Genomic DNA, 12,009 nt, shown 5'->3' on the forward strand with positions numbered 1-12,009 from the left:
TTTGCCTTTTGGTAGGCCGTCATTGTAAATAAGAATTTGTTCTTAACTGACTTGCCTAGTTAAATAAAGGTTAAAAAAACAAGTGGAGACAGGTTAAAGAGGATTTTTAAGCCTTGATACAATTGAGACATGGATTGTGTATGTGTGCAACTCAGTGGGTGAATGACCAAGACAAAAGATTTAAGTGCCTTTGAACAGAGTATTGTAGTAGGTGCCAGGCGCACCGGTTTGTGTCGAGAACTGCAACGCTGCTGGGTTTTTCATGCTCAACAGTTCCCTGTGTGTAGCAAGAATGGTCCACCACCCAAAGGACATCCAGCCAACTTGACACAACTGCGGAAAGCATTGGAGTCAATTGAGGCTGTTCTGAGGGCAAAAGGGTGAGGACCCTCCATCCATCATGTAGGTCTAGGGTTGTCAACATCACACCCCAGCCTTCCCTGTTCCTCTAAAGGTCATCACCCTCTCTCAACCCCAGTCTCCATTTATCTTCTCTGCCTCAGTGGCCAGCTGCCTGTCTCTGGCTCTCTGCCTTACACAATGTCATCCAGCCCTGACCCGCTGCACCGCATTGATGCTCCTATTTACAGTGCACTTACTAGATTTGTAGCATCCTGTGCCACCACTGTCAATCCTCAATAATAGTAATAGCTTAATACGGACAAAGGGTGGCGCTGTAATGTCAGAATTCAGCGTCGTCGTCGTTATGAGGGCCTTGAAAAAAATGTATGAAAATTGTATGAAGGATGTAATAATGACAATTGCCATTGACATTACATATAAACATGCACACTTGTCCTACTACATATGGGCTTTGCATGAGCTATTCTTACACTTTTTCATCGACTTTTTAAATGAATTTAGTCTAATAAATATGATGTAGCGGTAGTATGAACACGCCCATTAAAATACAGAACAAAGGCATAGCAGTAGGTAGTAGTTTGAGATGTAATAAGTGATTAAGAAAGCCCTATCTGTGTTTTATTTTGAAAAACAAGAAAACCCGGAAACTGATGGAAACAACTTCCGTTCCTTACTGCCTGAATGGTATGTGGAGAGAACGGCAACTTTAGACCGGGAAGTGGGGCATCTAAATCAAATCTAGCTAGCTAACTTTTCAAGTATACCTTAGCTTCCTGTTGACCATTGTATGAGGCCGAGATGCAAAGTCAGGATCCATGCGAAAATTGTAAGTTAACGATAGAAATTGTTAACAAATTTGATAACGTAGCTAACGTTAGCTAGGTTTGGTGTGCGTTCGATGTTCAACATGGCGTATGCCGTATCTTGCCCCATGATCCTGGCCTGCCTGAAATGGTGGCACTGGCAAGTCCACGTATCTGCAATATCGATATGTCTAGACCGTTTCGAAATCGTTCATAACTTTATTTCACGCTATATCGTCAAATCAGCAGTTGCTTCATCCATTGTTGTTCTTATTACTAATGATATGTACCCATTGTTTCTTGAAAAATGCACTTGTATGCCTCATGAGCTAAGTTCTGTCGTACCCAATGATGTATATAAACCATTGGTCGTACCCCATCATAACCCAAAATATAAGCTTGTTTTATTACAATCTTTGTCAATAATATAATTGTAAACAAACACTACATAGCCTCAAAACATGACTAAAACTATAATTTTGATATCATGGATAGCTATTTCTATTTGAGTGGTTACATTTCTCCATCCCCGTCCCTTAACTTTTTACCTTAACATGGGTGGAGAGTCGGGACTCCGCTTTGTCATTGTTTCTACTGCTGGTGGCTGCGTTAAATATGCCATTAACATAACATATATTTTTTACTGACGTTAGTCTAAAGTGTATTAACTTTTTAGCTAGAGCTAGCTAACTAGGTTTTATGAATGCACGCGCCTTGTCAAAATTGCGTGCGCCTAGTCTTGGTAACCGTGTGTCTGCTAACAACTTATTTTCCTGTTTTTAGGTCCCCCTCTTCTTCTTCCCTCTCTGCGTCTCTTCATTCCACCACTGCGGCTTGTCTCTGCAGCCATGTGGCAAGTGGTTCAACGAGGAGACGTTCAAGATTATGGGATGCTGGAGGAGTTTGTCACCATGGTTACAGAGATTGTGCCAGAGCTTTTGAGTTGCGGTCAGAGGGCCCAACTAGTCCTGGGGCTTAGAGCAAGGGTAAGAGATTGGGTGCAGAATGGGGAAAATAAACATGCAACAAGATGATGATGGTAGTCCTAGCTTTTAGCCCAAACATACACCTAGAACTCCTACATAGATCTAGAACTCCTACGTAGACCTAGAACTCCTACATAGATCTAGAACTCCTACGTAGACCTAGAACTCCTACGTAGACCTAGAACTCCTACATATACCTTGAACTCCTACATAGACCTTGAACTCCTACATAGACCTTGAACTCCTACGTAGACCTAGAACTCCTACGTAGACCTAGAACTCCTACGTAGACCTAGAACTCCTACGTAGACCTAGAACTCCTACATAGTCCTAGAAATCCTACATATACCTTGAACTCCTACATAGTCCTAGAACTCCTACATATACCTTGAACTCCTACGTAGACCTAGAACTCCTACGTAGACCTAGAACTCCTACATAGATCTAGAACTCCTACGTAGACCTAGAACTCCTACGTAGACCTAGAACTCCTACATAGTTCTAGAACTCCTACATAGACCTAGAACTCCTAGCTATCTATTTGAGGTCTAAGCAGAACTTCTTCCGTGTACAGTATGAAGTTATATGCCTATCTATAATCAGAAAGCAGTTATTTTGCATCCTTTAGATCACTGAGCAGTCTACAAGAGCATGTTTCATCCACCTTTAGATGCAGATATTTCTAGTTATCATAGTAACACCACAATGCACCCTGGGGCTACCCTAGCCTTTAGCTCTGACCAGATAGTGTAGACAGTTGACTCTGGCCTGAGACAACGGTCTGGTAATGGTAATTGACTGAGATGAAGACCCTGACGTTGATTAACTCAATTGAATACTGACATTGGGCCTTATCTAGGCTATCTTTCATTTTCCCAATGAGAACAGAGCAGTGCCTAGGAAGTGTGGGGTTGACCTTTGACCGACTATTGACTGGCCATTTGTCATTTCAGTTGGTTCTGGAGTTGTGTCGCACTGAGCAGACATTAGACCTCACAAAAATTCAAAAACACCTGGACAGGATCCGATCCCTCACATCCACTGAGGAAGCAGAGGTAAGTATCTTTCAAAGAGGGATTGGAGGTGAAGAATACATGCCTATGTCAGTGGGCACACTAACTGATGTTCACTGATGGGTACATCCATTTGAATTCAATCACTTTTAGACATCACCCCTTTTAAATTGAACAAAACCTTCCATACATATTTGTCCATTGTAGAAGTGCTCAGAAAGTGACTTTTTGTACCTGAATGCCAAAACATTCAAGAGATAAAGGTATACCCGACCATACCATGACATCATGTCTTCATCACTAAAAAAGATAACCAGTTGAGATTGATATCATTGAAAAACATGCAAACAGTGTTTTCAAACTATTTTATAGTTTATTATTTTTTTTTAAATGTTTTTTAATAATCTTTGTCATTTTTTAACCTTAATAAATGTAAATTATCTAAAAACACTTAAACTCAGATTATTTTCATATTTGCATATGTTGTATCTCAGACCCTATTTTACATCAACTGAAGTTTTTGTGTTGAACCCGCAATGGGTTGAGACACAACGTACTCTTAAATACAGGTTGTCATGTTGTGGCTGATAAATGTGGTAAAATGGGAATCAAATTGAAATGTCTACTTTTAAATGGTACCACAAAAATTGTTGTAGGTCCACACATTAGAGAATGTTGACTAGAATGAAATATGTTGTTTTAAATGATACTATCAATCCTCCATAGGAAACCTATTGAAACCATAGAAATATGGATAATAGACATGACCATTTTAAGTTGACATTTGACGGTGGGTGGACCTGCGGTCATCTTTGTGGTAGAAAATTAGAAGAAAACATTTCCATTCAATTAAAATAATGGTGTACCAGCTAACTTGCAGTGGTCTGGGGAGATTTGTACATTCTATACATTCTATTTCTATGATTGAAATGACACCCACCCTGTATTCACAAAAACCTCAGATGATGTAGTGACGGCAGGTAGCCTAGTGGTTAGAGCGTTGGGCCAGTAACCGAAAGGTTGCTAGGTCGAATCTGTCATTCCTGAACAAGGCAGTTAACCCACTAAGCCGTCATTGTAAATAAGAATTTGTTCTTAACTGACTTGCCAAGTTAAATAAAAAATGTAAAGGTTTAAGCTACAACATATGGGAATATGAAACAAATCTGAGATTATTTGTTTATATATATATATAGTTTTTTTTTAAAGAAATTATTTTAAAAAATGACAACCCTTCTTGTAAGCTTTTAAATTACATCAAACCCAACCGTTTCTCTTTTCCAGTAATGAAGACATGGATGTCTCATGGTGTGGTGGGGTATGCAAAATGGGTCAACTTTACCTCCTGAATGTTTTGGCATTCAGATACAAAAAGTAACTTTCTGACCACTTCTTCCATAGGTAAATATGTATGGAATTTTTTATTTAAATCGAAACAGATGCTGTCAAAAAGTAATTGAATTCAAATGGATTTAACCTGATGTGCACCCGGTTGGCTGGAGAGTCAGCTTTAGGACCAATGAAAAATGATCTATAATGTGCTAACTCCACCCACCCGTGTCACCAGGCGATACCAAACCAATGAGCCCAACCAGACATACAGTATTGTGTGATTGAGTTGTAAGCTTCAATGATGTAATAGTTGTGCGTGTTTTGTTGCAGTCAGGTGATGCAGAGGTGGAATTATCTGAATCAAAGTTTGTGGAGCTGGTTGAATCTCTGCTGAAAGACCCAAGTGAAAGGGAGAACTTCTACCAGGTTCGTTTCTCCATTTACAGTTGAAGTCGGAAGTTGACAAACACTTGCGTTGGAGTCATTAAAAGTTGTTTTTTAACCACTCCACACATTTCTAGTTAACAAACTATAGTTTTGGCAAGTCGGTTAGGACATCTACTTTGTGCATGACACAAATAATATTTCCAACAATTGTTTACAGAAAGATTATTTCACTTATAATTCACTGTATCACAATTCCAGTGGATCAGAAGTTTTCTGGAAAATTCCAGAAAATGATGTCATGGCTTTAGAAGCTTCTGTTAGGCTAATTGACATAATTTGAGTCAATTGGAGGTGTACCTGTGGATATATTCAAGGCCTACCTTCAAACTCAGTGCCTCTTTGCTTGACATCATGGAAAAATCAAAAGAAATCAGCCAAGACCTCAGGTTCATCCTTGGTTCATCCTTGGGAGCAATCAGGTTCATCCTTGGGAGCAATTTCCAAACGCCTGAAGGTACCGCGTTCATCTGTACAAACAATAGTATGCAAGTATAAACACCATGAGACCACGCAGCCGTCATACAGCTCAGGAAGGAGACGCGTTCTGTCTCCTAGAGATGAAAGTACTTTGGTGTGAAAAGTGCAAATCAATCCCAGAACAACAGCAAAGGACCTTGTGAAGATGCTGGAGGAAACAGGTACAAAAGTGTCTATATCCACAGTAAAACGAGTCCTATATCGACATAACCTGAAAGGCTGCTCAGCCAGGAAGAAGCCACTGCTCCTAAACTGCCAGAAAAAAAGCCAGAAATGTCCTCTGGTCTGATGAAACAAAAATAGAACTGTTTGGCCATAATGAACATCGTTATGTTTGGAGGAAAAAGGGGGATAATTGCAAGCCGAAGAACACCATCCCAACCGTGAAGCACGGGGGTGGCAGCATCATGTTGTGGGGGTGCTTTGCTGCAGGAGGGACTGGTGCACTTCACAAAATAGATGGCATCATGAAGGACAATTATCTGGATATATCGAAGCAACATCTCAAAACATCAGTAAGGATGTTAAAGCTTGGTCGCAAATGGGTCTTCCAAATGTAAAATGACCCCAAGCAAACTTTCAAAGTTGTGGCAAAATGGCTTAAGGACAACAAAGTCAAGGTATTGGAGTGGCCATCACAAAGCCCTGACCTCAATCCTATAGAAAATGTGTGGGCAGAACTGAAAAAGCGTGTGCGAGCAAGGAGGCCTACAAACCTGACTTAGTTACACCAGCTGTCAGGAGGAATGGGCCAACTTATTGTGGGAAACTTGTGGAAGGCTACCCAAAACGTTTGACCCAAGTTAAACAATTTAAAGGCAATGCTACCAAATACTAATTGAGTGTATGTAAACTTCTGACCCACTGGGAATGTGATGAAAGAAATAAAAGCTGAAATAAATAATTCTCTCTACTATTATTCTGGCATTTCACATTCTTCAAATAAAGTGATGATCCTAACTGACCTAAGACAGGGAATTTTTACTATGATTAAATGTCAGGAATTGTGAAAAACTGAGTTTAAATGTATTTGGCTAAGGTGTATGTAAACTTCCGACTTCAATTGTAGTCTTCGCTCCATTTAGTCTTCGCTACAGTTAGAACCTAGCCTGGTAGCAGATCTGATGGTGATTTTGCCTACTCCATTGTCAATGTTTGGCCTCACAATTCCATAAGGAGTTGGCAAGAAAGCAGAAACAGGCTGGCACCCAGGCTAGTTAGAACTCTGAGAGGCTGAGTTTTTATATTCTGAATGTTACATCCATGTACAAGACTGCATCTCCAATACTTTAAAGTCCAATATTTATATGTTTGAGTCCTTCTCGTTCACACATACTGTATCTCCACCTCCAGGTGTTTGTGGTTTAGTTATGATTTCTTTATAGATCAAACAAAAGGCTTAAACTTTCTGCTTTAGGATTTTGAAGTGGCTGTATGATGCTCTAAGACCAAAGGTAATATCAGTACACATTTTAGCCTAATTATGGACATTAATTATTTCATTAATTTATTCTCTCCTAGGACGTGTTCCCTGTGGAATTTGGGCCCAAGTATGACACTGCAATACAGATGCTGATGTTAGAATTCCTTTCCAGACTTGAGAAGTTACTTCCCATACCAGACCTTGAACAGGTAATAAGAATGAGTAACACCTTTATCTAATTAGCTTTGGGAATTAGAAGTCAAGAATACCAAGCAAGAATCAATAATATTTTCATGTATAATAAACTGTGTGTTGGACATGAGTATGCAGTTGTTAATGCTTTTAAACCATGTTCCTCTCTCTCAAGACTGCCTCCTTGTTAAATGCTGTCCCCTCTGCCCTGGAGAAATGTGTACAGTTTGTACCTGACCCCAAACAATTGAGGACCCTGCTCCAGTACCACAGAAAACGTGGACATTTGGACTCCATCCGTAAGTATCACACAGATTTATAGAGAATCCATGGCTTGGATTGTTTCTGCAAAAATGGCAAATGATGAGTGTCAGGTAGAGGAAATATATTATTGGTTTTGTTTGTCTGGTAACAGTTTATATTTGAGGCATTGATATAATTATCATATATGCTGTTCAATTTAACCTTCATTTTTTTAATTGTCTCCCTCTTTTGCATAAAAAGGAACTCCATCGTCCTTTGGTGACTTCATCCTCTCCTCTCTGTCTCTTCCTCCATATGTGCGAGTGGTGACTGCCCCAGATGTAGACTCAGATACACAATCAGAAGGGATGAATTTGGAGGGAATGGAAGCAAGAGAGTTGTTGGAGAATCGGACAAAGGAAATCGATGTACTAGTCCCAGCAGATGAAGTTAAAAGATACATAATTACTGAGCAGGATTATGGTATGGACATGGAGTCTGCCGTTGGGGAAATTGACAATCAAGCTGTCACTGGCTTGAATTTACTCAGACCATCACATTTTCAACAATTAAAACGAAGCAAAAGGCTGCAAATTAAGAAAATGTTTTCAAAACGACGGAAACCTCGAAAGACCGATTCCTCCGGGCGCGCAATCAAAAAGCCATCATCCAAGGTGCGCGTCTCCCCCAAAGGACGAAAACCACGAAAGACTGATTCTTCCGGGCGTGCAATCAAACAGCCATCATCCTCCAAGGGTCGGCCCTCCCCAAAGAAGTCATGCAAAAGAGGCCCATTCAGTAAGACATGTGAAGTGTGTGGGAAGACTTTCACTCGAGTCACAGCCATGAAAAGGCATCAGCTAACCCACACTGGAGATCTCAAGTTTAAGTGCCTCATGTGTGAAAAAAGCTTCAGGGATGGTCATAATCTGAAGAGACACCAGAGGCGAGTTTGTGAAAAGGAGCTAAACATGTTGGATGAAGATAAAAATGAGGATGAGATCCCACAACCCTCAACTAGCAAACCTCAGATCACATCACTCCTCAAGACACCCTCTCCACCAGAGCCATCTCATCAAGGAACTCTGGACACTATCACATCCTCTAACACATGCTCTGTGTGTGGGAGGTATTTTGCTCGTACTTCAAGCTTGGTAAGGCACATGAGCTCCCACTCAAAAGAGCGTCCATTTGGGTGTGTCAATTGTGATAAGAGATTCAAGTATTCGTACGATTTGAAAAAACACCAGAGAGAATTGTGTCAGAAAGTGACCCAGGGAGATTTGTGTCAGGATGTTGGTCAGAACATGGCACAACAAAAGAGTGGCCTGCAACCAGAGAAGGATTTTCTTGCCACTGCAGAGAATCGAACCCAGATAGATTCCAAAACCTGTTATGTCTGTGGTAAGATTTTGACTTGTACCTCACAGATGGAAAGGCACTTGAAATCTCACTCAAAGGCACGTCCCTTTAATTGTGCTGTTTGTGAGAGAAGTTTTAAGTACAAAGATACCTTGAAGAAACATCAGGAAATCCTTGGCCACGAGGGCATCCTAGAAGACTTGGGTCAGAATGTGGACCAGCAAGAAGTGGCAGTTAACACCGAGAGTTGCATCAGCCCTCTCACTACCAAGGAAATCGACACTGAGCCCCTTATCACGGCTGCTACCTCAGTGCCGACTCTCAAAGAACCCAAACCATGCACTGTGTGTGGGAAGATTTTTAACCGTGCTTCAGTTATGGCTATTCATATGAGATCCCATTCAGATGAGCGTCCTTATCAATGTGGCAACTGTGAACAGCGCTTTAAGTACATGCACAATCTGAATCAACACCAGAGATATATCTGTAAGGTGAACCGAGAAGAGTCCTCTCAGATGATAGACCAGCACCAAGAGGAGGCGTCTAGTGAACTGCTGGCTGTTAAGGCTGATAACCCAGAGACATCTACCAGTCAACTACAACTGGTTCACTGGTGTAAAAAATGTGGAAAGTGTTTCGATGACATCTGTAATTTGAAGCAACACCAGGAAAGTTCATGCAAAGAGGAAAAAGTAAAGGTGGTCTTCCAATGTGAAAAAAGAAAGGTAGTCTTCAAATGTGATGATTGTGGGAAGGACTTCAAAGGTTCATCATCCCTAAGGACACACAAGCGAATTCACAACCCATTCTATTGCTGTGATTGTGGAAGGGTCCTCCCAAACTCCATTGCCTTTGACAGACACAAGCTGATGCAGCACAAGGAAATCCAGTGTACCATGTGTGAGAAGACGTTTACCCTGTTGGGGCGTCTGAGAGATCACTACCTGCATCAACATAAATTCACAGGACCATACGCCTGCTCTCAATGTGAGAAAACTTTTACCCAGTTAAGATACCTTGTTGAACATGAGAGAGTTCACTCAGGAGAGTACCCTTACCAGTGCTCTGTTTGTCAAGCAAAGTTCAATAAAGCAAATTCTCTAACAATACACAGTAGGAAGCACACAGGAGAAAAGCCGTTCCTGTGCTGGCAGTGTGGAAAGAGTTACAAGGATCGTGGAAACCTGTCAATGCATATGGGGACTCACTCAGAGGAGAAACCCTTTTCTTGTTCGCAGTGTGACATGACTTATCGGACAAAGATTCAGCTGAATACACACATTGAACAAGTTCATGAGGGGGTGAGATATACCTGTGCAGTCTGTGGAAAGCAGTTTTTGAAAGCAGTGTCATTGATAAGACATGAACTCACTCACACAGGAGAAAGACCATGGCCATGCTCCTATTGCACAAAAACCTTCATCACTGCCAATGAAAGGAGATTGCATGAAAGATACCATACTGGTGAGAGACCATACAAATGCCAAGACTGTGGAAAGTCCTTCGTACAGTTATGTTTTCTGAAAGCACACCAACGACTTCATACAGGAGAGAAGCCATTTGCATGTAGCGTTTGTGACAAACGTTTCAGATTGAATTACCATAGGCAAAGACACGAGCAAACCCATACAGGAAAACAGAAGCCACATGTGTGTGCGGAATGTGGGTTAGCTTTCGCTCAAAGAAAGCGCTTGACTGAACACCAATGCACTCACTCCTTGAATTAAAATGTACTTTCTTTTAACTCTAATGTTTCTTTGTATTGTTATTCATTTCATGACAGTACAGTGGGGAAAGTAGTGAGGGAGAAAGACAGAAAGAAGGGTAGAGAAGGGGCTTGAACCCTCGTCACCAAGCATTACCACTCTTTTAGACTCTGGCATTTGAGTTCTTGTTGTGTACTATAAATAAAAACACAGGTTTAACACCTCAGGTTTGAATTAATATTCTAATTTTCAGCTTTGTTTCACCATTACATCGATAATTTCAATAGCTAATTTGTAGTATGTACAGTAAAGGATGAAACATGTAAACTGTTCTCAAGTTCTCAAATAACCCCAACATTGCATTTTATGATCATGGCAATAATAAAGGAGGACATAAAAATATCCATGTGTATTCATATTTGTAACTTTTGGAAAATATACACTTCATAGAGAAGTCAACCAATGCTTGCAAAAATATCTGTTTTATTAGGATCCTTCAGGATCATTACCGGTTAAACTGGAACAAAATGATGAATTACGTTTGATTTTACTGCAAGGTAGGCTAATCCCTGGAAAGGTCCTTTGCAGGAAGGGTATTCGGCAAAGGCTATTGACATTTTTATTTGACAGTTTCATGATATTTACGCACTTCCCGGTGGGTTTTCTTAATTGTAATAATTATCAAAGGGTATGGCTAAGTTATAGTAAAAGTTCCAATATGGCAAACCAAGTTAGTAACTGAATTTGCTGGCAAATATGTCTTTCTAATGTACAACTTCACGGGGATTTGTTATTCAGAAATTTGTGGGCGGTAAACGCAACCGGAAATTGAACGGACTAAATTCACTGTCACACTGCTACTGAAGATAAGGTTTAAAACTTGCAAGCCTTTAAATGGATAAATCATAGCTGTCACACTTAGCAACATTTAATGTTTTTGGGGTGAATATGGTATGAGGACGAGATGGACGAGAATCCTGACGAAAATGGTATTGTGGATTTTGTTAACTAAAATGGTGTGCTTGATGTTGTGGTGTGCTTGATGTTCAACATGGCGTATCCTTGCTAAATTTGCATTTGTTGTTATTTTAGCATGCTAGGAATGTGAGGACTAGTATTTCAGAATCATCCACTGTTATGTTTTGTAAGGGATAGCCTGTTTTAATAATAATTGATTGGATATATGTAGTTATTCAGCACGCTTTGCATTGTAGGAGAACATAGAGACCTAACGTTACCCTGACAAGAATGCATTGTTTTTACCCCAAATAAATAATCTGTCTTTTTAAACATATTTGAAACTAATCGGGTGCGCGTTGTTGGCTTGTGCATGCAGTTCGAACGTTTGGGGCATCACCATAGGTTTAATTGTCTGTTATTTGAAATCTGCTACATTTTAGTAAATATTTTAAACATGTATTTGAAGCAGCTCTGTTTTATGTTCAATTTAACTTTGAATCTGTTAATTATTCAATCAGGGTTGCGGCTCATATCAATTTCGTTAGTCCCGCACTGTATGTAGATGCTGCGATTGGGCTCCTTGGGACGTCCTTACCCTTACTTTATTACATTTAAACTTAAATGGGGTGACGTCAGAGTTGGACGTCCCAATGGTCCCTTTTATACTGAACAAAACTTTAAACGCAACATGTAACGTTAGTG

At 40.3% G+C, this 12,009-nt stretch overlaps 1 protein-coding gene across 3 annotated transcripts; it reads left to right on the forward strand.

Annotated features, from left to right (window-relative positions):
* The first annotated feature begins 998 nt into the window (after nt 1-998).
* Nucleotides 999-10,749, forward strand: LOC139533712 (zinc finger protein 585A-like). Of its 3 annotated transcripts, XM_071332019.1 has the most exons (8): nt 1,000-1,189; nt 1,950-2,152; nt 3,106-3,207; nt 4,828-4,923; nt 6,943-7,053; nt 7,212-7,335; nt 7,541-7,903; nt 7,982-10,749. In XM_071332019.1, exons 1-8 carry the CDS (start codon nt 1,162-1,164, stop codon nt 10,366-10,368), a joined length of 3,414 nt encoding a protein of 1,137 aa, XP_071188120.1. In that variant the 5' UTR covers nt 1,000-1,161; the 3' UTR covers nt 10,369-10,749. The 3 variants fall into 3 exon arrangements, with proteins under 3 accessions (XP_071188121.1, XP_071188120.1, XP_071188119.1); XM_071332018.1 differs by having other exon boundaries at nt 7,541-10,749; XM_071332020.1 differs by lacking the exon at nt 4,828-4,923 and having other exon boundaries at nt 999-1,189; nt 7,541-10,749.
* The last annotated feature ends 1,260 nt before the right edge of the window (nt 10,750-12,009 follow it).

The sequence above is a fragment of the Salvelinus alpinus genome, chromosome 11, assembly GCF_045679555.1.
Source record: "Salvelinus alpinus chromosome 11, SLU_Salpinus.1, whole genome shotgun sequence".
Taxonomy (NCBI): Eukaryota; Metazoa; Chordata; class Actinopteri; order Salmoniformes; family Salmonidae; genus Salvelinus; species Salvelinus alpinus.

What these genes read in the sequence shown, in the direction of transcription:
- LOC139533712 (XM_071332018.1), top strand. Translation starts at nt 1,162, where the DNA reads ATGCAAAGTCAGGATCCATGCGAAAATT. An exon ending in TCCTGGGGCTTAGAGCAAGG is followed by an intron (nt 2,153 to 3,105) that starts GTAAGAGATTGG and finishes TTGTCATTTCAG; the next exon opens with TTGGTTCTGGAGTTGTGTCG. An exon ending in AAAGGGAGAACTTCTACCAG is followed by an intron (nt 4,924 to 6,942) that starts GTTCGTTTCTCC and finishes ATTCTCTCCTAG; the next exon opens with GACGTGTTCCCTGTGGAATT.